Genomic DNA, 21,769 nt, shown 5'->3' with positions numbered 1-21,769 from the left:
TAGTCACACATGCACGCAAACCTGCATGCATCAGTCTTTTTCCTGACAGAGCATTTATCAGCAGAGTCTACAGGTATCTTCAATGAACTTGTTCTCTGCTGCACCCCTGTGTCCACAAACCTATGTGTGGAACACCCAGTGGACGACAGCCAAGTACAGACATTCAGCCGTGGGCATGGACCACAACTCCCTCCCTCTCTCTGGTTCTCCAGCAGAGTACCGGGGGTTGAAGGATAGGCAACACAGAGCCCTTCCTGGAGCATGCTGGAGCCCACTGGAGGCTGGATACAGTATCTGATAATAAAAAAAATATTTGGTTCATTATGAAACTGTGGCAGAACAAATTAGACCGTAGCAAGCCACCACAATCTAGGTAATTAATGGGAAACTCTGTTAGAATTACAGTAAAATAATACTTCAATAATAATCACAAATGGGGTTGAATTGAGCCACTCAAACTTCAGAGTCATTGACAAAAGAATCATGATCTGGAAACAAGGGGTGCTTCAACCTCCCCACAGGCTTTAAGCACCATTCAAGTTCACAAGTTTTTCCTTACATGTTGGCATTTCTGTTAACCTTTGATATTTGATCTGACCATACAGATTTCAAAGAGCGGAATATTAAGTAATGATTATAAAAAAGTTTAAGAAGATTAAAATGCATTCAAATTCACTTTAAAACACAAACATGTGAGCAAAGAAGTTGGAAGTTTGGGGTTGGGTTATATAAAAATCACCCCACTTATTATTGTAATGAATGGAATATTTAGCTATAGAGACCAAAACCAGGCTGTAAACATGTTTATTTCTATATAAAGCTGGGCATTTTAATATGATGGCTTATGGAGATTGACTCACTACTGTAGCCAGCCTCAATGGCCACTCGAGGAAATGCAGTTTTTGTTAAATCTGTGTTGGCTTCATTTGTCAGCCACGGAGGTTGCTGCTTGGATGTGATATGTCTACTGCCCTCTACTTATCTTTATTGTATTGAAGAGGTTGACAAAAAACTCCAATGTTCATAGTGTATTAAAATTAATTTTATTGTCTGCCAATGCCTATGACTTATACAATTGGCTCCTTTTCCTTCAAATCACATATGAGGAGAAATCCACCAAAAACAACCAAGACAATTGCTCATAAAATAGTCTATTAGTCTTTTAGTACAAACTGTTTATTGCCTCAAACATGAAACTTACTTCATGTTCGAAATTATAATTTGTTGGTCTCATTAACTACCTGCAGCTGAAGAAACCCTTTTCAGTTAGTCAGTGTCTCTCTCTAGTGGGAAGGAGAGGGTCCACATCATGAAGAGCACAGTTTCCAGACCCCTGTGCTCTCCCTCTATATGTATCTGCATTGTTTTTTGTGTATTTGTGTATTTGTGTGTTGTCCTTTAATTTGTTAATTATGTTGTAAATGTGTGCAAACATACCATTGGGTTCATTCTCATGGAAATATGAAGAGGCTGAGTCAATGATGATAAACTTTATAAAAGTTTTATGTAACTGGAATACTGCTAATTTAGGTGCATATCAGTTAATTTAACATGTCTTAAATTATCTGACCTAATTCCAAAAAGTCATGGTAGCTTGATAATTTGTTAATTCATCATAGTTGATGTGCTGTTATGATCTTTAATATTCCATCATATTTTGTAAAATAATCTTCTTCTAAATGCCTAATGTGCAAATAAATGTAGTATAAAATGGGGGTATTTTGAGAAGTACCTGAAGGAGAGATGGGCATGTTTACTGGTGTTTAGCTCATGACAAAGATGCAATCAAACACACATTACATTGATCTCTGCTTACTGTCAGTCATCTGACATTAAAGGAAGAAAGGGAAGAGTGCACAAGGAAATAATTCCCCACACCTCATTGCCACATCCATGGCTTGAAAATAGCTAATAACACTCTCTTCTAGCACGTAGGGAATATACATGAATGTATGAATTTGATGTTAAAATACAATGAAATAAAAATATAATAAAATATTTATATACAAAACATATTTTTCTTTTTTTTTAGTTTTAAAACTAATTGTTGGCTTCCACAGTGACTGGCTTCATCAAAAAATGTATAGGCCTACACTGTCAAATATATTAGCAAATTGCATTATCATTGCCTCACAGGCTTCAGAACCCTTTCACAATTAAAAGGAAATATGAAAAGAATCTATAAAATGTGTATTTTAATCCTTGCATCCACACCCAAGACGTTTTAGTGCCATTGTAATGACTGTAGCCAATAAAAGGTTTCCTTGTGTTTGCACATTATAAGTACGCAACAATAAAAAAGAAAAAAAAATCAGAGGTGGGAGGAGGAAAGGGTGTTGAACGATGAACGATGAACGATGAACGATGAGGAACTAATTTAGAAACAGTGAGAGGAGTTATAAACGTGTCCTCATCTGCATGTGAAGCATATAAGAGCCACTGAAGATTTGAGAAGTCCTCCACATTCTCATATTCACAAAGGGAACATCATTAAGAAAGCACAGACAAGGAATACGAAGAAATAATAATCACCAGGTAAGTACCTCTAATCTCAGGATGCAAAACTTGTATGTATGAGTACACAACTGTGTGAGCTATCATACATTTGATTAAGTACATTTTATTTTTTTAAGTGTATTTCATAAGAATAGTTTATATGAGTATTGGTTGATGGTTGTGTTTTACTGAAGAAATAGTAACTTTAGTTATTTTAAGTAAACGGCAATCCCATATTAGTCTATAATTGACTACTATTGTCAAGTACAGACTGACCCTTTGAAGAAAAATGGTTAGGTTATGGTTTATATAGCACTTTTATCCAAAGGGATGACTTTACAGGAGATCTAACAGGCAGGTTTTAGATGAATTTTGTAAAACAGAGAACACAATGGAACAGTAAATAGTTTTTCTTGCTTGGACACAATAATTAATATTATATATATTTAATTACAGACCACTTTTTTGGTCATTTTCCAAATCCCAAAACACCTTGTGACATTCCTTAACGGAAGAGCACACTGGAGGAAACTAAAACTGTACAATGACATTTTCTTTCATGCTTTAAGATTTCCAATTATGATATTCCAGATAGATAGATAGATAGATAGATACGACATACCAACTATTGTAAGTTACTACTTAAAGTTTCTACAGGGCATATTCTTTATACAGCAGAGGAATCAAAGTATTTTTGTGTCTTTTGATCTCTAAGCCAGTTGATCAATGTGATTGTTTAGGCCTATTAGAAGGACACAGGAGAAAGCTTTGGTTCACAAAGAAACTCGACTAAAAGAGAGTAGGGAAATTGGACATTTATACCGAGGGTAAAAAAAGAAAAATGATTAACGTGTTAAGTATTATTGATTGTTCCACAGATTACTGGTAGCCTCACAAAGTTGAGGAAAACAACTGAGAATATAAGGCCAGTTTATTTGTATAGCTCCTTCCAACAACAAGGCAATTCAAAGTGCTTTACATAAACAGCATTAAGAAACATAAGGCAGTATGAAAAAGCATATAAATAAGATTTAACTAGTGCAGGCCAGACATGCGTCTGCCCCAGCCACTTGTCTGGGGCTACAGCTTCATTTTTCTCTTGAAAAGTGCAGAAGTTTTGGTGAATTTAGATTAAATAAGAATTTTAAATAAACTCTGTATGAATGCTTTTTGTCATTTTCCCCCTTACCTTGAGATTTATCCAACAAAGAGAAAAATGAAGTTGATGTTCAGACCTCCTCTCCTCCACTTGCTCCTATACTGTGCAACTCAGGCATTAGGTAAGTGCATCTGCCCACCAAGAACTGAACTGACCTATCTCTCACTTTTACGACTACTTTTTTCTTTTTTCTTTCCACTTTTGTTCAATCTCAGCATTCACTGCTTCACTCAGCCATCCCTTTAAGTTTCATCTTTTCTGTCCCTTTTCTAAGGTGTCAAGATCCAGTCTGTCCCAGAGGTCAGCAGTGATGGTGTTATACAGATAGAGGTAGAGCAGACTGTGTCTCTGGTTTGTCAGCCTGACAGCAGCTATGAGCTTCAGGCTGATGAAGAGTTGGTCTGGCTGAGGAATGGTGCTGTCGTCAATCTGAAGGAAGGAAATAAGAAGGGTCGCAGCAGCGTGTGTGTAACACCCATCATCTATGAAGACAATGGTGCCACTTTCACCTGCCACCTAAGCAAAAATGTCACAGTTAGTGCCTCGGTTACCCTGAATGTCACATGTGAGTCAATTAAAATAAAGGTTGGATTTATGTCAATAATGACAATAATACTAGTAGGCCTAACTAATATCTGATATATAGCTTTTAAGTTTACTAGGGATGGTAATGTTGGGCAGGTGATGCTGTGACCTTCCCTCTGGTGCCAGGTTGACGTTTGAGTAAAATCTTTTTATTTTAGGACATACAGAACAAAGTAACTAATGTCAGGTAACATTCTGATGTTTAACAAGTATAAAGTTTACCATGTACTCCATCTTAGCATTGTTTATTCCAATGAAAGGTCATTGGAATAAATTGTATGGGAACCATGAATGTCTGCACAAAATCTCATAGCAATCCATCTAATAAGGCTAGTTGTTGAGAATTTTCAGTCAGTATCAAAGTGATGGACAAACCAACAGACTGACATTGCCAACTAGAGGCATGCCGTAAGGTTAACATACAAATGACAACTCAGAAACAGCTGCACTCTTATTTAAATGATCTTTGGAACTGTTTGAAAAAAAACAAAATTTGGTTGTTTCAATTGTGTTGCATTAATATGTCCTTTGTGATGTTCCCTTTCAGATCGCCCACAGCTCTCTGGGTCAGAGCAGGTTACAGTAGAAGAAGAGGCAGAGCTGCTCCTGCAGTGTGATATCTGGGCCAATCCGCCAGTCTCATCCGTGTCTTGGACACTAAATGGAAGCAAAGTGGATCTAGAAGCAGGTGGCTTCACAGTGACCAACAATGGCTTTACAAGCCAGCTATCTGCCAACAACGTAGAGAAAAGCTTGCATGAAGGCACGTATGAGTGTTTGGCGGACTCGCCCATCTACGGTATACACACCAAGATCTTCTATGTCACATTAACAGGTCAGTTCACACAATTCTTCTGAAGCCACATCTTGGTGTTGAATAGTTTTAATATTTTAATGCTCTTGTGTAAACAGCAGTGTTAGAAAACGTGTTTTAATCATCTTCTTCCTCCACATTTGTAGAAAAGACCATGAAGTTCCCAATGATGCCCATGATAGCAGGGCTGGTGGTGGTGTGTCTTACTGCGCTTCTTGCCGTTTTTTCACGCTGGGAGAAAATTACAAAGGTAACAACACACAAACACACACACAGCCTACAGCACAAAGACTGACCCTTGACACACTACAAACTGAACCTCCTGCTGTATTTCTCTTTTCACAGTGCTGCAAGTAGGTTGTGCCTAAAATAACCGGTCTTCGCCAAGAGACCATGAAGACATCACCCCCTTTTGTTTTGTTTTGTGTGCATGAGACTGCCATTACCCATTAACGTTTGACATTTATTAAAATGGTTTGACATTTGGGAAACAAGAGTTCAAAGACCAATACCACTCTCATATCTGTCTGTTAAATATGAAGCTATAGTAGAGCCAGCTGGTTAGCTTAGCTTAGCATAACACAAAGACACAAAGGGAAACAGCTAGCCTGGCCGTGCCCAAAGGTAACCCCTCCGTAAAACCACAAGGTGCAGGGTTATGTATGGATTAAACAAAGAATATAAAGTGTTAATTATTTAGCTGTGCTGGTTGGGGGATTTCCTTACCTTTAGACAAACCCAGGCTAACAGCTTCCCTCTGTTTCCAGTCTGTGGCTATGCTAAGCTGAGCGGCATCTAGCTGCCATCTTTATAGTTACCGTACAGACTTGAGTGTCTTCCCATCTAACTTTCAGCAATAAGGCAAATAAGCATATTTCTTAAAATAGTCTTTAAAATCTGACAAAATGTAGCATCCTGTCTACTGTATTAGCTGTTGATTATGGCAGGAGGATCTGGGAAGTTTGCAATGTGACCTGGAGATCATCCTAAAACGTGTTATTTTTCATCGTGTGATGCAAAATTACTTTTTTCTTGTTAATATCTTTGCAATAAACATGCTTCGGTTTCCTCACCACACTGGTCTGTAGTTTTTCCACATTTGCACTGAACTTTAACTCCTGACTCAACAATACAATCAAGGCTTGTTAAAATCATGTTATACATTTACTCTTATTGAGACAAAAGGACTGCGATGTCATTAGGGTCAAGGTCTAGAAGGTCTAGATTAGTGTTCTTACCAATAAAGAAACACTTAACCGGATCACATAAAACAGTGCAATTAAAACGAGGATGGTAGCACGTTTGACAAGAATTCAGAGGTGTGAGATAAGTGCAGCAAATGTACAGTATAAAGACAAGCTGAGTGAAAGCTTTTATTGTGAAAGAAGCTGTTTGATTATGCTTGCTTTTTTGAAACTCTCTCATTTGGTCCTTTTTTGTGCCAGGCAGTTACGGTTGTTTCCAAAAGTCAGTAAATATCAAGTCATCTTTATTGGGAAATTCTCAAAGGGTCAGTTTCAGTTACAAAACCTATGTTTTAAAGAGTGCTGAGAAGATACAAGAACCTCTCTGAACTACAAAGTAACAATAACATGCTTATAACATGTCAAAATTAGAATATGGTTCATCACAAATAGTTTTAACACAATAGAAGAACACATGGATAAAAAGTTTGAGTGCAAAGTGGGGGCTTGTTAATTCCTTTGTTTAATCATTAGAGAATAAGACAAGAGAGGTTGTCATGACAAAGATCTCAAAGCATTGTGGATTGAATGCATTTCACATGCAGGTCTGTGGGGACATCTGCTGGCCACTTTAAAACCTTCCCTATCCATGATAATAACATGTTTGTGTGAATGTGAAAATAAAGAAACATAATAGATTATTAATGTGAGAAAAAGATAAGCCTCACAGTGTATGACAAATTAGCATCAGTTTTTAGTCACTTTTCCTTGTTCTCTTTATGTTAATCGATTGCAACAGGACAGGGTATGTGTATTTATCATAGCTACTTACTTAATTTAACTTTTGTCCAGGTATTTATACATCTATATTTGAACAGAGGAAGCATTAATGTTAAAGTTAAGATTGCTGACCACATAAAACAACAAACATAAAAATAAAGTCCTGTTTTCCCGATGAGCACAACCAGTACGCTCGTGGGTTCTTGACCAAATACATCAATATATACATCAATATATACCATATATTATATATCAATATAATGTGGTGATTTTTTGTTGATAACTAATGATACTTTTGGAGAAGATATAGCCTAATAATATGATGACCTAACAGGTGAAAGAAGCCAGTGCCCCGTTCACTCAGCTGGCACAATGAAATAAGCTGTCTGAATAAAAAGATGCATATAAATTCAATTATACCTCCAATCCCACATATCATTATATAATTCAAGAAAATACTGACAGCATGACATGAAGGCTTTGTTAACAGCATTGAATAAAGACCATTTTCTGTCTTCCTTATGTGTGTAAATGTGGTGGACAAAATATTTGAAACACCTCTCACATATGAAATAATGCAGTACAACACTATTACCTACTGGTCTCAAAACTTATCAAGCTGAATCAACCTAATCTATATCACGCCAAGTCAATAAAAACGACATTGTAAACCTCACAAAGATAAGATTTATTATTGGACTGTTTTCCTGGATTGCATATATACTGTAAGTGGTATATATGAGTTTCACTGGTATGCGTATAATCTACATTAGCATGTATGAAACTGTACAAGAAAAAGATGACTAGTATGTTGGATATTTAAGGAAGGTTATGACATGGTGATGATGATAAATGTAATGTGCAGAAACCTTTATCTGTTTTATTACAGAAATGTATGCAATAAATCTGCAAACAAAGAGAAATGTAATTTCAGTCAATGTAGAATAGATTAAAGTTGACATGACAATACAACTAACCAATTACATTATAACGGGTCTCATGATCAGCATTTGTTTTACTTACAGTATTGATACAAAGTTATATAAACATAAGAAGGATAAACACAAACAAATTAGAAACATATACAAAGACACCGAAACAGGTATTGTAGATTACCATAGTCTTGATGGCTTTCTGTTTATTTGTCCATATAATGTTTTATAGTAATGTCTCACCTCAGTGTTGAACTGATATATGTTGGTCTTCTGTGACCATTTACATTTATACATATAAAACTTGCCATTCAAAATAGGAAGATTTAAAACAGAATTGTGGCTTCTCACAGCTTCTTTTTTCATAAATCTTTAACACAGCCTGCACAGCAATCCAAAAAAAGTGTCACACATAGAACGATCCATTCATAAAATAAACCCATATAATTTATCTTTCACTGAGGACTTTTTTTTAGTTCAGGTCACTGTAGGAAAAGAAAAGAATTAATTCCATTAAGCTGCTTCAGTTTCAGGTATTGTGCATGCTGGCTCACTGTCACACTGTCATGGCTCACTGGGACATTTGAATATAACAGAGCCATTACTGTGTGACTAGTAGTAAAAAATGTCTGCCATGAAAAAGGCCTAGGCCTTTATATCACAAAAAAAACCCCACAGATGGATGAATTTCTGGGTTGGATAAATTAAATGTATGATTTTTTAAATACTTCTGTTGCGTATTTGAGGTTAACATTTTATTAGCAAAGTACCAAATGAATTGCTGATATATCCTATATTGTTAAAAGCACCAATTCAATCTTTCAAGCACGTCTCAGTCTCTCACGCCTGCACGCCGAGACGTAACGCGTCACGTCTTTCTGGAGTGTTTACGTAAAGGGCGTGGTGATGTGTGTCTGCGTGCAGGCAGCGGTCCACCGCCAAATTCAAACAGAGAAAGAAAGAAACCACAGCAGCAAGCGGCTGAAACCGAGAGGACAGGCAGATTATCACAGTTGATACTTTCAGGTAAGCCAGCGGTTCGATAGACGCATGTTGGGCTGCTCTTCTTTTATCTTTTTCTGGGTATTTAAGTAGACTTTAATTGAGCGTAAACCGGTGTTTTAACGGTAGCTAACGCTGTTCCTGCAGAGAACCTAACGGTGCCTTCGCCACAGCACAGCTCTCTTTTTGTTGTTTGTGAATGGTAAACAAAGGCCTTTTGTCGGTAATGGTACTACTTGAGGATGTCCGATTGTTTGAGAGTGTGAAGCTTTTATTTTCATTATCTTTCCCACTTGACGCATACGCGATAAATCACTGCTATTTGCGCCTCGTGGTGTGTTTTGCTGGTTAGAAGTTATAAACAGGGCAGATCTTTTGGTCAAACAATAGCCAAGGATATTTCACTAGCACGATTAACCTCTGCATGATCATTTTCGCCTTCACTACTCTTCTTTTGTTCTTCAACATCAACATTTTTGGTCAATAATAAATTATTGTGAAGTCCTGTCTTAAAAGGCCAGTTACACTTAAAGTAGCTCAAGATTGTGAAGAGTTTTACTTTCTCTGTCTTAATATCTAGAAAATACTCTTCCTTACTTCCCCAATGTGAGACATTACATTATTACCTTGTGTTTTATTTTGAATGTTAGTAAGAGTGACTTGCTTATTCTGTTTGAATTATGTCCTGTTTTGGAGTTATCTGTCTTATTTACGGCTGCAATTAATATTTATTACCATATCCGATCAATATATCTATAGAAGACTAAATAAAAGAGAAAAGCAGCAAATCCTGGCATTTGAGAAGCTGGGAGCAGAGAGAAAGTCATTTTTGCTTGATAAATGATTAAGTGATTATCAAAATTGTTGCCAAATGCGTATCTGGAGTCGTTATCCAGCACTATTTTTAGTTTCCTCATACTTGAGTAAAACACTGCTATTAAAAATGTTTTTTAGTATTGTCATTATAATCCATACCTTGCTTTCCTGTTCCCACTTCCCTCTCTGCAGGTAAGCTCAGTCAACATGGCGTCTTCAGTGATGGATGGAGTTGGTAGAGCTGTGGTGGGAATCTGGCGGGCCCATACAGTCCTGGACGAGTCTGACGGACCGGAGAGCTCTCCAGAAGCCCCCGACCGTTTCCGCAAGCTGCGCTCCTCCTCTTCACTCAACTCTCTGCGGATGTCTTTGCGCAAGCGGCTCCCGCTGCGTTCTGTCCAGACCAACTCCCTCCCAGAGAATCCGACCTGGGAGGCCCAGAAGGAGCAACCAAAACCCAACGCAGTCCGCAAACTCACTCGCAGTGCTCGCAACTCCATCAGTGGAGTGTATCAGGTAGGTGGATTGGTGTGATTTTGATTTAACTGGATCTGGGTACAACTAAAACAATTTTAGTTAGCTTAGTTTTTAGTCCCAAACCTACATGTGCATCCCTTGTTCCCTGCTCACCATCTCTCTCTTCCCGTGTGTCCATATCCCCCTTACCCAGAGGATGCAGAGGCACAGAGAGTTTGCACATGAGGAGTGTTTGGTAGAGACCCCGGGTCGGACGTGTGATGGGGAAGAAGCTGGTCCTTCAACTTCTCGCACTCCGAGACGTACGCCTGGCCGAGCTGCAACGCCCAGACGCACCCCAAGATCAGCAGTCACACCCGGACGTACCCCAGGCTCTAGGGGACGAAGGACTCCGGAGGCTGGCGTACGGGGGGTGAAAACAGGAGGAGGCAGGAGGCATCTGGTCCGCATGGCTGCACTACGGAGTCCATTTGCCTCCCCCAACACACAGAACCAGAGGATGTGAGTCTTCTAATAATCAGGGCTTGATAACCACCTGCACAGTTGCATACATACATGACACAGCTGATATATGTGTGGCTTTGATAGTTGTTCCTGATGTTATTCTTATCGTTTCTGTGGTTTCCTCTGCTACAACAGAAAGTTTGACCGAGATTTGGAGTCAGTGTCCAGTGGACTCAAGAGGCTCAAACATCTGTCCAAGGCCTTTGATGATATAATTGGCAGAGATAACAGGTAATTCTTCATTTTGGGTTAAATGTATTGATCACTAGGCATGTGTTTTAATAGTTATTTTTTTTTTTTTTTCAATTTTACTATTGGTCAGAAATGTTGGGTGTTTTTATTTCTAGCTGGAGTAATAAATGGTGGGGGGTGAAATACTTCTGTGTATGTGAATGAAAGCATGTGTGTGCTGTACATGAATAAGGGTGTTGTGTGTATCCGAGGACGCTATCAGTCCATTTCCTTTTATTCATACATATCCTGCATAGAGGAAACCACAGAGGCACATGACTGCCCTCTTCACCCTCCAACCCAAAGAATCCCACTCTGCATCCCCGTTTGAGAGGCCCTTGACTTTCCTTCCCCTCCCCCACACACATTCTTCCCGGGTCGGTTTGAAACTGGGTCTGTGTTTCTGGTATTCGGATGAGGAGGGAGTAAGGGGGAGAGGGAGACAGTATGGGTGTGGGAATTGGAGCCAGATGAAATGACAAATATGCTTGAGAGAGCTTGGATTATATTTGCATCACTTCCTGTGTTGACATTCAAAATGAATCATGGTCTGGAATGAGATACAAGTTGAAAAGCAGAAAGGCACATGGGCGGTGACCCTGTCCGTTATCCGTGTGCATTACATGCAGCCGACTGCTTTCCTCACTGTCTGAAAAGCTCATACTTTGGGAATTTAAACACAAGCTTGTTTTCCTCCTACAACAGGCAGATCAACTATTCCCTAATTGTGGAGTAGAGAAGAAGGTAAATCCAAATCTCAAAACATTATGCTTCTACAACCACACGTTGTGGAAATATGCTTCAAGTGTAACTAATTTTTTGACATGAAAGCGCATGTTGAGCTCGCCTGGTGTGGTTGTCTATGCATGGACGGCTCTGTGTGTGAAATTGTGAGTCTCTGGCCGGATGCAATGAAAAGCTGCTCTTTTGTGACTGATTAATAACTTGCATTGCCCAAGCAAGAGATGCTCTGCTTCTCTATCAGACTCACACTTCCATCTTCTTTTACTACCCTTTGCTTTACATATTGACTCGTTCTCTGTCGCTCTATCAGTTCTTAAATACTTTCTGCAAGTCTCGGAAAGGCCTTTTTTAAAAGAAATGGGCTGATTAATGTGGCACTGTTTTTAGAAGACAAAAAAATCTTGTTTGTAGTTAAAAAAAAAAAAAAACATTGTTTCCTGTTAGGTCCAAATTGCTTTCATTTTCTCATTTTGAAAATGATAATATGACAAACTGAAATGCAGCTTAAAGTCCTTAATGTTAATAGTGACAACAAACAAAAAGGAGAGAACAAATAACTTAAACAACAGCTACATTTTTATACATGTCTTTTATAAAACGGAGAGGTACTAATGATTAATTTGGTCGAATTTTCCATTTCCATTGGCATTAATACACTTGTAAAGTCTTACAACCAGAACACTTTCATTACTTGCTCTCCCTGTGTTTATGCTTTGTGCAGTAATGGTTGTTCTCTGTCTCTCTCTCTCTCTCTCTCTGCAGAACCAGTACAAGGGAAAGTTCTGGAGGAGCAGTGATGAGAAAGTTGGACCCCAGTGGTAAACTCAGTCGCTCAAACCTCACACGTCGGGCCGAGCACCTCTCAAACACACTGGGAGGTTGGGCCCACACAGCTGTGAACACTGTTCGCAAACCCAACTGAACTACATGTGTGTATGTAAAACACAGGACCTTTTGTAGCCATGTTTCACATTTATCATTATTGAGGTATTACTGTTACATTTACATGTAGTATTGCCATGATACTGGGAGACTATTATACGGCAGCTTGTCTTCTTTTTTATCTATACTGTGTGTATTTAGAAACATCCAAGTATTTTTCTTGCGTGTTTACACGTCTCAGGTTAGCTAGTTGTGGGTAAAAATATCTTTACAGTAGCTGCCAAAGGGATTTTTGTATTGTGGTGTATGGATAGCTGCTACAACCAAATGTCTTAGTTACATTTTCAGAATACTAATTTTGTAGTTTTATATTCTAACTCGGCACAGAAACTTTTTCCTAGTTTCTGGAATTTACTTTAAAAGAAACTGCACGAGACCAAAATTGTATCTGCAGAACTTACACTAAATATACAGACGGAGGGAGATACATTTTCCTCTATTTAAATGTATGCAATAATGTTACTAACATTTGTTATGCGTTTTTATAAATGTCATTTTGTCATTTCATTATACCAAATTATGACGTATATTTTCTATGAAAGGGGACTTTTTTATATATATAGCTTAGGCAGGAATTGATTACAATTTCTTTTCCCTCTTTTTTCATATCTTTCCTTTAGGCAGAGGTTGGCACTTTTAATGGCCTGTGAATGATTTATGCACCAATACTGTACACATAAATCACTTGATAATGTGATAGGGAAAAACGTAATGACTCATTACCTGATAGCTACAATAATGATGTCATAAAGTGTAGTGACTGTCAAACAAACAGCCTCCAATGAAGCAAAACCGTCCTCTCTGTCATTTCAGTGTATTGCTACCGCCTTCTCTACACTAATGGGAGAAAGGCAGACAATGTGCCTAAATGTGAAAAACAAAATAAAACCTATAAGCTTCAACAACCCAAAAGTCTTGTCTTTTTTTTACACATGATAATTGTCATTTGGATTGTTTGTAACACCTTTGATTGCTAATGTCACTCTTGCTATTATAAAATGTCTATAATGTCTCTATTAAATGATGTGGAGGGTGTTGCTCCTATTATTCAGCATGTCCATATTAATTACACTGCCAGAACTTGATCCTTGGACCATGCTGTGAAGGTTTTACACCATTACAATATTTCACAGAATCACACAAATATGAGTTAAATGTAGATTTAGAAATTGGGTGAAATAATGTGACATTATTTGCTTGTTTGTGTTCTTACTGTTACCATATTTTTCACTTCTTGTTTGAATTCCAATGGATACTTTTGCAACAACACATCCTTTTGTCCTTTTTCACTTGTTTCTTAGTTTAAAATGTTTGTTTTATATACACACACATACGTACAATAATGAATAATGTGACATGCCTCTAATAATCCAGTAGTTTAACATTTAGAACTTTAAATATATAATCTAACACTGACTGGGCCCGTTCTGCATAATGAGTACTATTACTTTTTAAACTTCCTTATATTACTGTACGTATGTTGCGTATTTACTTTAATTTTAAGTACATTTTTAAACGCAGGAGTATTCACAAACGCGGTAATAAAGACATATAGTCTTACTTCTTTTATAAGTAAATATTAGATCTAAAGTATATAAGTTAAATTGTTAGACTGAAGTCATCAGAAACGCATGGCCTGCTTTAGATGCAGCCATACAACCAAAAAAGGCAACAGTTCCCCCAAGTGGCGAGTCGCTACCGTCACTGCAGGTGAAACGCGACTCGCTCAGCCTGTCCCTTGTTGTTACCCGTCTTCAGCCCCACGCCTTGCTCATATCGCTCCTCCTCTGTCTCTCCGGCTTTGTACCCAGAGCTGAACCCACGCCGCGGCTACCTTCTCCAAGATACCGGGGCTGCTAAACATCCCAAAATGGCTCTCCACGTACCAAAAGCTCCGGGCTTTGCCCAAATGTTGAAGGATGGCGCCAAGGTGAGGTTAAATGGTTGTGTTGAGAGAAGAGGGGCAACTTTGTGCGGTTGTGAGCTAGCACGCTGGCTAGCGTTAGCCCCTGAGTTAGCACGCTCATGTGGGAGACTTCTAGAAAGCAGCCAGGCCGCTCGCACCCGGGGCTGTTATGATGGGGGCAAAAGGCTGGTTTCTTGGTCTTTTCAGAGTCCACCATAGCACTTAATGGTGTATGTGTCTGCTGTAGTGTAGCGGCTGTGATAACTCACTGCCAACAACAGGCACACCCAGGTAGCATTCAGCTAACTGTCAGAGCTGAGGGCTTTTCTGATTGTCACCTCGGCTCTGATGATGATGATGATGATGATGCTTCCTGTTTTGGGCTGGATTGGATATTGTTATGCTTTAACCTTTCGTACATCTTAGTGGTGTTAATTAAATTGTCCCTGCTTACTGTCTACTGTTTAATAATGTTGAATAAAGCTCATTTTCCTAGAATATTGCTGGTAAATTAAAATCTTTTGATGGGATTTGCTTTCAATGAGCTGAACTGTTTGTCTGACATGGAGACTAATGAAATGTAATGCACCTCTGTTGAGAAGTCCCAGCTGTTGTAAGTTAAGTTATGTTCTCTGATGCAGCACTATTCAGGGCTGGAAGAGGCAGTCTATCGTAACATCAGAGCTTGTAAGGAGCTTTCTCAGACCACACGCACCGCCTATGGGCCAAACGGTAAGCACTCTCACTCCAGCAGTAAGATTTATATTTGTATGAAGTCTTTGCTCCTGCTTTGACCTGTTAAAACATATCTTGGCAAGACTAACATTTTCTGCCTTTCAGGTATGAACAAAATGGTCATCAACCACTTGGAGAAGCTGTTTGTCACCAATGACGCTGCAACTATTCTCAGAGAGCTGGAGGTGAGGAAATGTCACATTTTTACGCAACTTTTCTGCAGACAGGAATTATTTATAAACGCGGGAAAATAACTGCTGTAACTATGAATGTCATTTTGTTCTACAGGTGCAGCACCCAGCAGCAAAAATGATTGTGATGGCGTCCCACATGCAAGAGCAGGAGGTTGGAGACGGTACAAACTTTGTCCTGGTGTTTGCTGGAGCTCTGCTGGAGCTGGCTGAAGAGCTCCTCAGGATGGGCCTGTCTGTGTCAGAGGTAAACAAATGAAGTCCCTGATCATCAGCATGCATGTTGTGTTGCGTAGATGTGTGATGATATAATGGAAAACAAAGAAATACTATCTTAATTTACTTCTCTGCCCACATTATGCCCTTTGGTAATATTTTTCAGGCACACTTGTCTTGTGAAGAAAACTTTTTTTGTTCCTCTTTGAGAACTGTTAAGTGTTCAACCCCTATTAAAACCCACTTGTGTGCTTTTATACATGATATTGGTGTCTGCAAAAACAAAAGAAATGAATGCATATGCTCAGTATCCCCTTACCTCTTTGCCACAGGTGATTGACGGCTATGAGAAAGCATGTAAAAAGGCTCTGGAGATCCTGCCAGAATGCGTATGTTCCTCAGCCAAGAACCTCCATGACCTCAATGAGGCGACATCGCTCATCCGTACAGCAGTTATCAGTAAACAGTACGGCAATGAAGATTTCCTCGCCAACCTCATCGCACAGGCCTGTGGTGAGTCAGCAATCCAGGCTACCTAAACCAGTCCAGGGCTGTTAAAGATGATTAACTTGATGGTAGCATTAATCATGAGTTTCTTTATTTTACTGTCTTTTGCTACAGTGTCCATTTTCCCGGAGTCTGGCAATTTCAATGTTGATAGCGTCAGAGTATGCAAGATTTTGGTAAGCAGCATTATCCATTGAATATATTAAATGTGTTCGTGTGTGTGTGTGTTTGTCTGCCTCTAAATTAATGTCTGTGGTGTTTTCAGGGTTGTGGGGTGACAGCATCTACCATGCTACATGGTATGGTTTTTAAGAAGGAGGCAGAGGGAGACGTCACATCAGTTAAAGACTCCAAGATCGCTGTCTACTCCTGCCCGTTTGACTGCATGGTGACAGAGACCAAGGTAATACTTCAGTCTCTCTTTTACTTTACTTGTTGCTTTAGAAAAATGAAATTAATGTACTAACATAGTCTGGTTTCCCATCAAGTTTGGCCATGTATGAAAACATGATACATTTCACAAGAGACACAAGTTGTACTCATCTAACTGTTTTAAGATATATTATATAGACCACAGTTGTAAGTAAGTTTTCAGGATATAATTTGCTTGAAATTACCAATAAAAGACTCTTTTTAATATATATGTATGTAAATGTCACTGCAGGAAAAGCCCATGTGTAAATAATAAAATTAATGATGTCTGAACTACATTTAGCTGTTTCAGTGTCCTGGTTGCTGGCCCACTGTTGCGCTATTATTGTTACCGACTTACTGTGTACATTTTCATAACACGGATCAGTAATGTTATTAGTAACATCTGTGCTTTCATTACTATGATAAGTCGAAATATCTGCTGTGAAAAGGGGCTCTGGGCTGTGTCAGAGGTTTGTAAAGTTGTGGTGTTAATACACTCAAACCTACGAAGGTACTGATCTTGATGCTAACAATAGGCTATCTGTCTTACAGGGCACAGTGCTGATAAATAATGCAAAGGAGCTCATGGACTTCAGTAAGGGAGAGGAGGATATGATGGAGGCTCAGGTGAAGGCCATCAAGGAGGCCGGTGCCAACGTGGTGGTAACTGGAGGGAAAGTGGCTGACATGGCGCTGCACTACGCCAACAAGTACCAGCTCATGGTGGTCAGGTAAGACAGGGAGCAAACAATCATCAGGTGGTCTGATTTGGTGGGACAGGAGAGTTTTAAACTTTAAGTTTCTTTTACTAAAGGCACATAGTTTGAACCAAATGGGCATGAGACAGTTTCCAGTTGTACTTGCAAAGTGACCTAAACTAATACCTCCATCCTCTGTTACTGACATTAGCTCAGGTTAGCATAGTAGATGTGCAGGTTTTACACAATGAAATGGAATAGAGCGAGAGCTCAGTATGTGGAACGCATACAGTAATTTGACTTGGGACATGCAATGCTACAGAAAATGTCATTATAATTTTTAGTTGAAATCTGTCAAAAGTGTGATGTTTTAAGTCTTTTCTCGTTATAAATTGTCATTTTAGGACTATTATCATTGTTGTCATCAGTATGTTTTGGTTGTCGCGATGCATTCTTTGTAACATCAAAGATTTTAACTTCATGAATTCATGATTACTACTATTAAGAAAATCTACCTGATTGATGAAAGTATTATTAATGTAGTATTCAAGGGAGTATGTCTTTCATCTCTGTGTACTTCACAGCCCTAAATCCTCCTTTTTTTCCCCCATCAGGCTTAACTCTAAGTGGGACCTCAGGAGGTTATGCAAGACTGTGGGAGCTGTAGCACTGCCCAGGATGGTGAGTGTTGTGATGTTTGGTTCAGATCAGGTATTTTAGCCATAATCACACAGACCATTATATCCTATATTATAATGCTTTTGTGCTTTCTTAGACTGCTCCGACTCCAGAGGAGATGGGTCACTGTGACAGCGTGTACCTGACAGAGGTGGGAGACACTCAGGTGGTGGTCTTCAAACATGGTAAATCCCTCTTTGCTCTGGTCTTGTGAGTCTTCGTTTTAAAACCGGATCTTTGCTTCATATGAGTTTAAGGCTTAATGTATTGTTTGGTCTTCATTGTTTTAAACAGAGAAAGAGGACGGTGCTATCTCAACGGTGGTGATCAGAGGCTCTACTGACAACCTCATGGACGACATTGAGAGGGCTGTAGATGATGGAGTCAACACCTTCAAGGTCCTGGTCAGGGTAAGTCAACGCAATGAGCCACTGCAAGAACTATCTCTATTTAAGAATCTACTCCATTTACTGTTTGGCCTGCACAACAGCTACAGTTTCTGTGTCTTTTTCCCTCTCTAGGACAAACGACTGATACCTGGAGCAGGAGCCACTGAGATTGAACTGGCCAAACAGCTCACCTCATACGGAGAGGTATGCAGATTTGAGTATAAGTGGAAGTGTACCTGGTTCAGACTAATGCCTGCATTGGTTGTGCCCCTTTTTCTCTGATAAATTGCAGAAACATGACTTCTCTTTTTTTTCTGTAGTCCTGCCCGGGTCTGGACCAGTACGCCATTAAAAAGTTTGCTGAAGCCTTTGAGTCCTTGCCACGTGCGCTCGCTGAGAACTCTGGTGTGAAGGGGAGTGAGCTCATCTCTAAACTGTACTCTGCACATCACGAGGGAAACAAAAACATGGGCTTCGACATTGAGGTGTGTATGTGTACATGAAAATAACTGTATTACTTGATTTAATGAAGTAATAGTCTTTTAAAATCCAGCCCATGGTAGTCCTGTTATTAACTCAATATGAATTTCAGTCTGCTAAATGGAAAAGGAAATGGAAAATAGCAAAACATCAGTCATGTAATATTACTGAGGTGAGGTTAAGAGTCCATTATGGCGTTCAAAAATGTAGCCTGTAATTATGCTTAATTAAACACATTTAGCTTGTGGCTACCACAGCTCAAAAACAGATGCTAGTAAAACACTTCATGCTACCTCTCAGTTTTCCTGAATGCGGAACACCCCACTGCATTTATTTCTGGATATGTCGAGCTACTTGTTCCTGTGTTCGTCTGGTTCTGATGACTGATTGCGTGGATGTGATGTTGTTTTCAGGCTGATGGCCCCGCTCTGAAGGACATGCTTGAATGCGGCATTGTGGAGCCTTACCTGGTCAAACACTGGGGCATCAAACTGGCCACCAACGCTGCCATCACAGTGCTGAGGGTCGACCAGGTGTGTACACAAACAATCACACAAATACGGATCATCAAAAGCAGCCAAGATTTTTATAGAATTTTATTTTTTTTTAAAAGAACAAAACAACAATGCGTTCTGTGGACCTCAAGCCAAAGCCCATTTATTTCTAATGGACACGCAAGTCTTTAAATTTTAACTTTTCATTTATTTGAACAACTAAGTAATTTCCTAAAACAGCTGGGCAGTTTTTAGCTAACATGCCACAAACAGAAGTTTACAGTGCAATTGTTTTTTTCAGCCACAGATAAATACATATTTAGTGTTTTTTGAAAAAAGGGTACATTGTCCATGTTCCTTGTTATAATGAACATGGACAATGTACCCTTTTTTTTTCACCCAGTGCAGCTGTATTGATGTTTTTTAAATAATTTTTGGACAATGTGGAGGTACAGAGGTATTTCCTATATCAGGCAACACCTGTTAATAAGATCAATGTTGTTTTGGGTCTCTTCATGGCATTTGTTGACAATAATAAATATAGAATATTGTCACATAGTTTTAATCTGATGATCATTGGCATTTTGCTATTATTAAATTGAATAATTTAACCGTGTATTTTTCTTTACCTTGAGGGTTTTTAACTATAGGGATTTTAACTGTCAAACAAAGTCACAAACATGTCAGGCCCTGTCTTTATCAGTGATGTGAAATAGATACAGGTGCAACACACCAAACTGGTGAGGACCCTGGAATCATGTCTACATTCTAGGGTCTTATTTATTTATGCGTTTGTCTTTCTTCGCGAAGGATCCGGCTTTTACATTTTCCTGTGTTCCTCTCTAACAATCTTCTGAAATTCAACAGGTGAAGTGGTATTGGGAGGGCCTTCAGGTAGTTAACGTTAGAGTGTGTGTATATATTCAGATCATCATGGCTAAGGCTGCAGGGGGACCCAGGGCTCCCAAGCAGAGAGGCCACTGGGACAAGGACAGCTGGGACGAAGAGCCTGATCATTTTGATTCCCACCATTAGAGGGCGCACACATACACCCTCTGTCAGTAGGTCCTGGAATGAGCGTGTGTTTTTGACTCACTCGGATGTACTCACTCGCTCACGGGACACTGGAGTTCTCTGAACTGTTTGTTCTCTTGCCTGTCACTACTAACACTGGGTGTGAAACAGAACTCACTGCAGAGGCATTTTTTTTTTATAGCTGCAGCAGATTCAGCAACTTCTCAGGTGTTTGAATAATACCAGGTGTGTCACTGACAGCGGACTAAATCACTTAAAGTCTAAACTTACACAAAACGGATAGAGTATGGTTTGACAGCATGCTGCATGCACTCATGACCTCTTCTCATTTCAGTGAACGTCCTCAGGCAAGTGCAGAATATAAAAATGTTGCATGTAACATGATTGAATAAAAAGGGAATATGTAGATGAGATGCACAGCTTCAGAGACTGAAAGTGGCTTTGTTGTCTGAAGGGGAATTTTTCCCAGTAAGATGTACTGACGACTATGAAGCCATTTTAATTTATCTGAAAGAGTCTCTAGATCTCAGCCCACTTCCTCAGTTACTAGTATAGTATGAGAATATTTACACAACCTTCAAGAAAATCCCAGATGAGGCCATTTCTTGTGGAAATTGTGTTTCATCACTCCACCAGGGCTTCCACTGCCAGTTCCCTTTTATTTTTACTGTTGCAGTAAATGCAAAGGTAAGACTCATAACTCTGTTAAATGTACAGAGTGCCTGAAATGCTGTGGTTAATCCCAGCATTGAAAATAACTGGATCAGAGCTTTCTTCAAAGGCCATTTCATTTATTTATAAATATATACAGCTCATTAATCACCATACATTGCTCTCCTTGGGATTTATTAAATAACTTCTTTTACTTTGAAAGTGGAGGCCATAGTCATTATCTGTTTAAGTTTTAGCAAAGATTTTTTTTTTTTTCATGCTAACTTGCTACCATCTCACAGGTATGTTGCTGCCTCAGAGCATGGATCTCAGTCCTTTATGATTTCCAGTCAGAAAGTGACTGACTGCTGTCTTTTCATCCTTTCAGATCATCATGGCCAAACCAGCAGGGGGACCAAAACCTCCCCAGGGCAGGAAGGACTTCGATGAGGATGACTGAATCTGAAGCTGTCCAGCTGATGCCCCTTTAACCCTGAATGCTCCCACATGGATTCACAAAACCTTTTTCTGCTTGTTTATTTAAAGCTCAACAGTTTGGTTTATTTTGTAGAAATTACCACACATTGGTTGTCAAAGTCAAATGTATGGATGGCACTGTTCGCTTTTTGTGTTGGTCCCAAATAAAAGGCACTTGTGCTGTCACCATGTCTTGGATTTTGTTTTTTCCTTTTTGTGCAACTAACTTTTT

At 39.1% G+C, this 21,769-nt stretch overlaps 3 protein-coding genes across 6 annotated transcripts; all 3 read left to right on the top strand.

Moving 5' to 3' along the window:
* The first annotated feature begins 2,392 nt into the window (after nucleotides 1–2,392).
* Nucleotides 2,393–6,126, top strand: tmigd1 (transmembrane and immunoglobulin domain containing 1). Its single transcript, XM_051400921.1, has 6 exons — nucleotides 2,393–2,535; nucleotides 3,692–3,776; nucleotides 3,930–4,220; nucleotides 4,788–5,075; nucleotides 5,201–5,304; nucleotides 5,400–6,126. Exons 2-6 carry the CDS (start codon nucleotides 3,713–3,715, stop codon nucleotides 5,409–5,411), a joined length of 759 nt encoding a protein of 252 aa, XP_051256881.1. The 5' UTR covers nucleotides 2,393–2,535; nucleotides 3,692–3,712; the 3' UTR covers nucleotides 5,412–6,126.
* Nucleotides 6,127–8,857: 2,731 nt separating this feature from the next.
* On the top strand, nucleotides 8,858–13,578 carry LOC127364128 (uncharacterized). 2 transcript variants are annotated; one of them, XM_051401327.1, is made up of 6 exons: nucleotides 8,858–8,976; nucleotides 9,961–10,284; nucleotides 10,439–10,746; nucleotides 10,885–10,980; nucleotides 11,686–11,724; nucleotides 12,487–12,625. In XM_051401327.1, the coding sequence occupies exons 2-5, from the start codon at nucleotides 9,976–9,978 to the stop codon at nucleotides 11,714–11,716; spliced, it is 744 nt and encodes a 247-aa protein (XP_051257287.1). In that variant the 5' UTR covers nucleotides 8,858–8,976; nucleotides 9,961–9,975; the 3' UTR covers nucleotides 11,717–11,724; nucleotides 12,487–12,625. The 2 variants fall into 2 exon arrangements, with proteins under 2 accessions (XP_051257287.1, XP_051257286.1); XM_051401326.1 differs by lacking the exon at nucleotides 11,686–11,724 and having other exon boundaries at nucleotides 12,487–13,578.
* An 853-nt stretch (nucleotides 13,579–14,431) lies between these two features.
* Nucleotides 14,432–21,723, top strand: cct8 (chaperonin containing TCP1, subunit 8 (theta)). 3 transcript variants are annotated; one of them, XM_051401323.1, is made up of 16 exons: nucleotides 14,432–14,596; nucleotides 15,214–15,304; nucleotides 15,413–15,492; nucleotides 15,596–15,745; nucleotides 16,047–16,227; nucleotides 16,336–16,397; nucleotides 16,487–16,624; nucleotides 17,188–17,366; nucleotides 17,948–18,014; nucleotides 18,109–18,196; nucleotides 18,306–18,421; nucleotides 18,533–18,604; nucleotides 18,721–18,885; nucleotides 19,294–19,413; nucleotides 20,302–20,431; nucleotides 21,449–21,723. In XM_051401323.1, the coding sequence occupies exons 1-15, from the start codon at nucleotides 14,537–14,539 to the stop codon at nucleotides 20,407–20,409; spliced, it is 1,677 nt and encodes a 558-aa protein (XP_051257283.1). In that variant the 5' UTR covers nucleotides 14,432–14,536; the 3' UTR covers nucleotides 20,410–20,431; nucleotides 21,449–21,723. The 3 variants fall into 3 exon arrangements, with proteins under 3 accessions (XP_051257283.1, XP_051257284.1, XP_051257285.1); XM_051401324.1 differs by having other exon boundaries at nucleotides 20,302–20,435; XM_051401325.1 differs by lacking the exon at nucleotides 20,302–20,431.
* The last annotated feature ends 46 nt before the right edge of the window (nucleotides 21,724–21,769 follow it).

This window comes from Dicentrarchus labrax, unplaced genomic scaffold (assembly GCF_905237075.1).
Source record: "Dicentrarchus labrax unplaced genomic scaffold, dlabrax2021, whole genome shotgun sequence".
NCBI classification, from domain to species: Eukaryota; Metazoa; Chordata; class Actinopteri; family Moronidae; genus Dicentrarchus; species Dicentrarchus labrax.
This window is presented reverse-complemented; position numbering and strand designations above follow the sequence as displayed.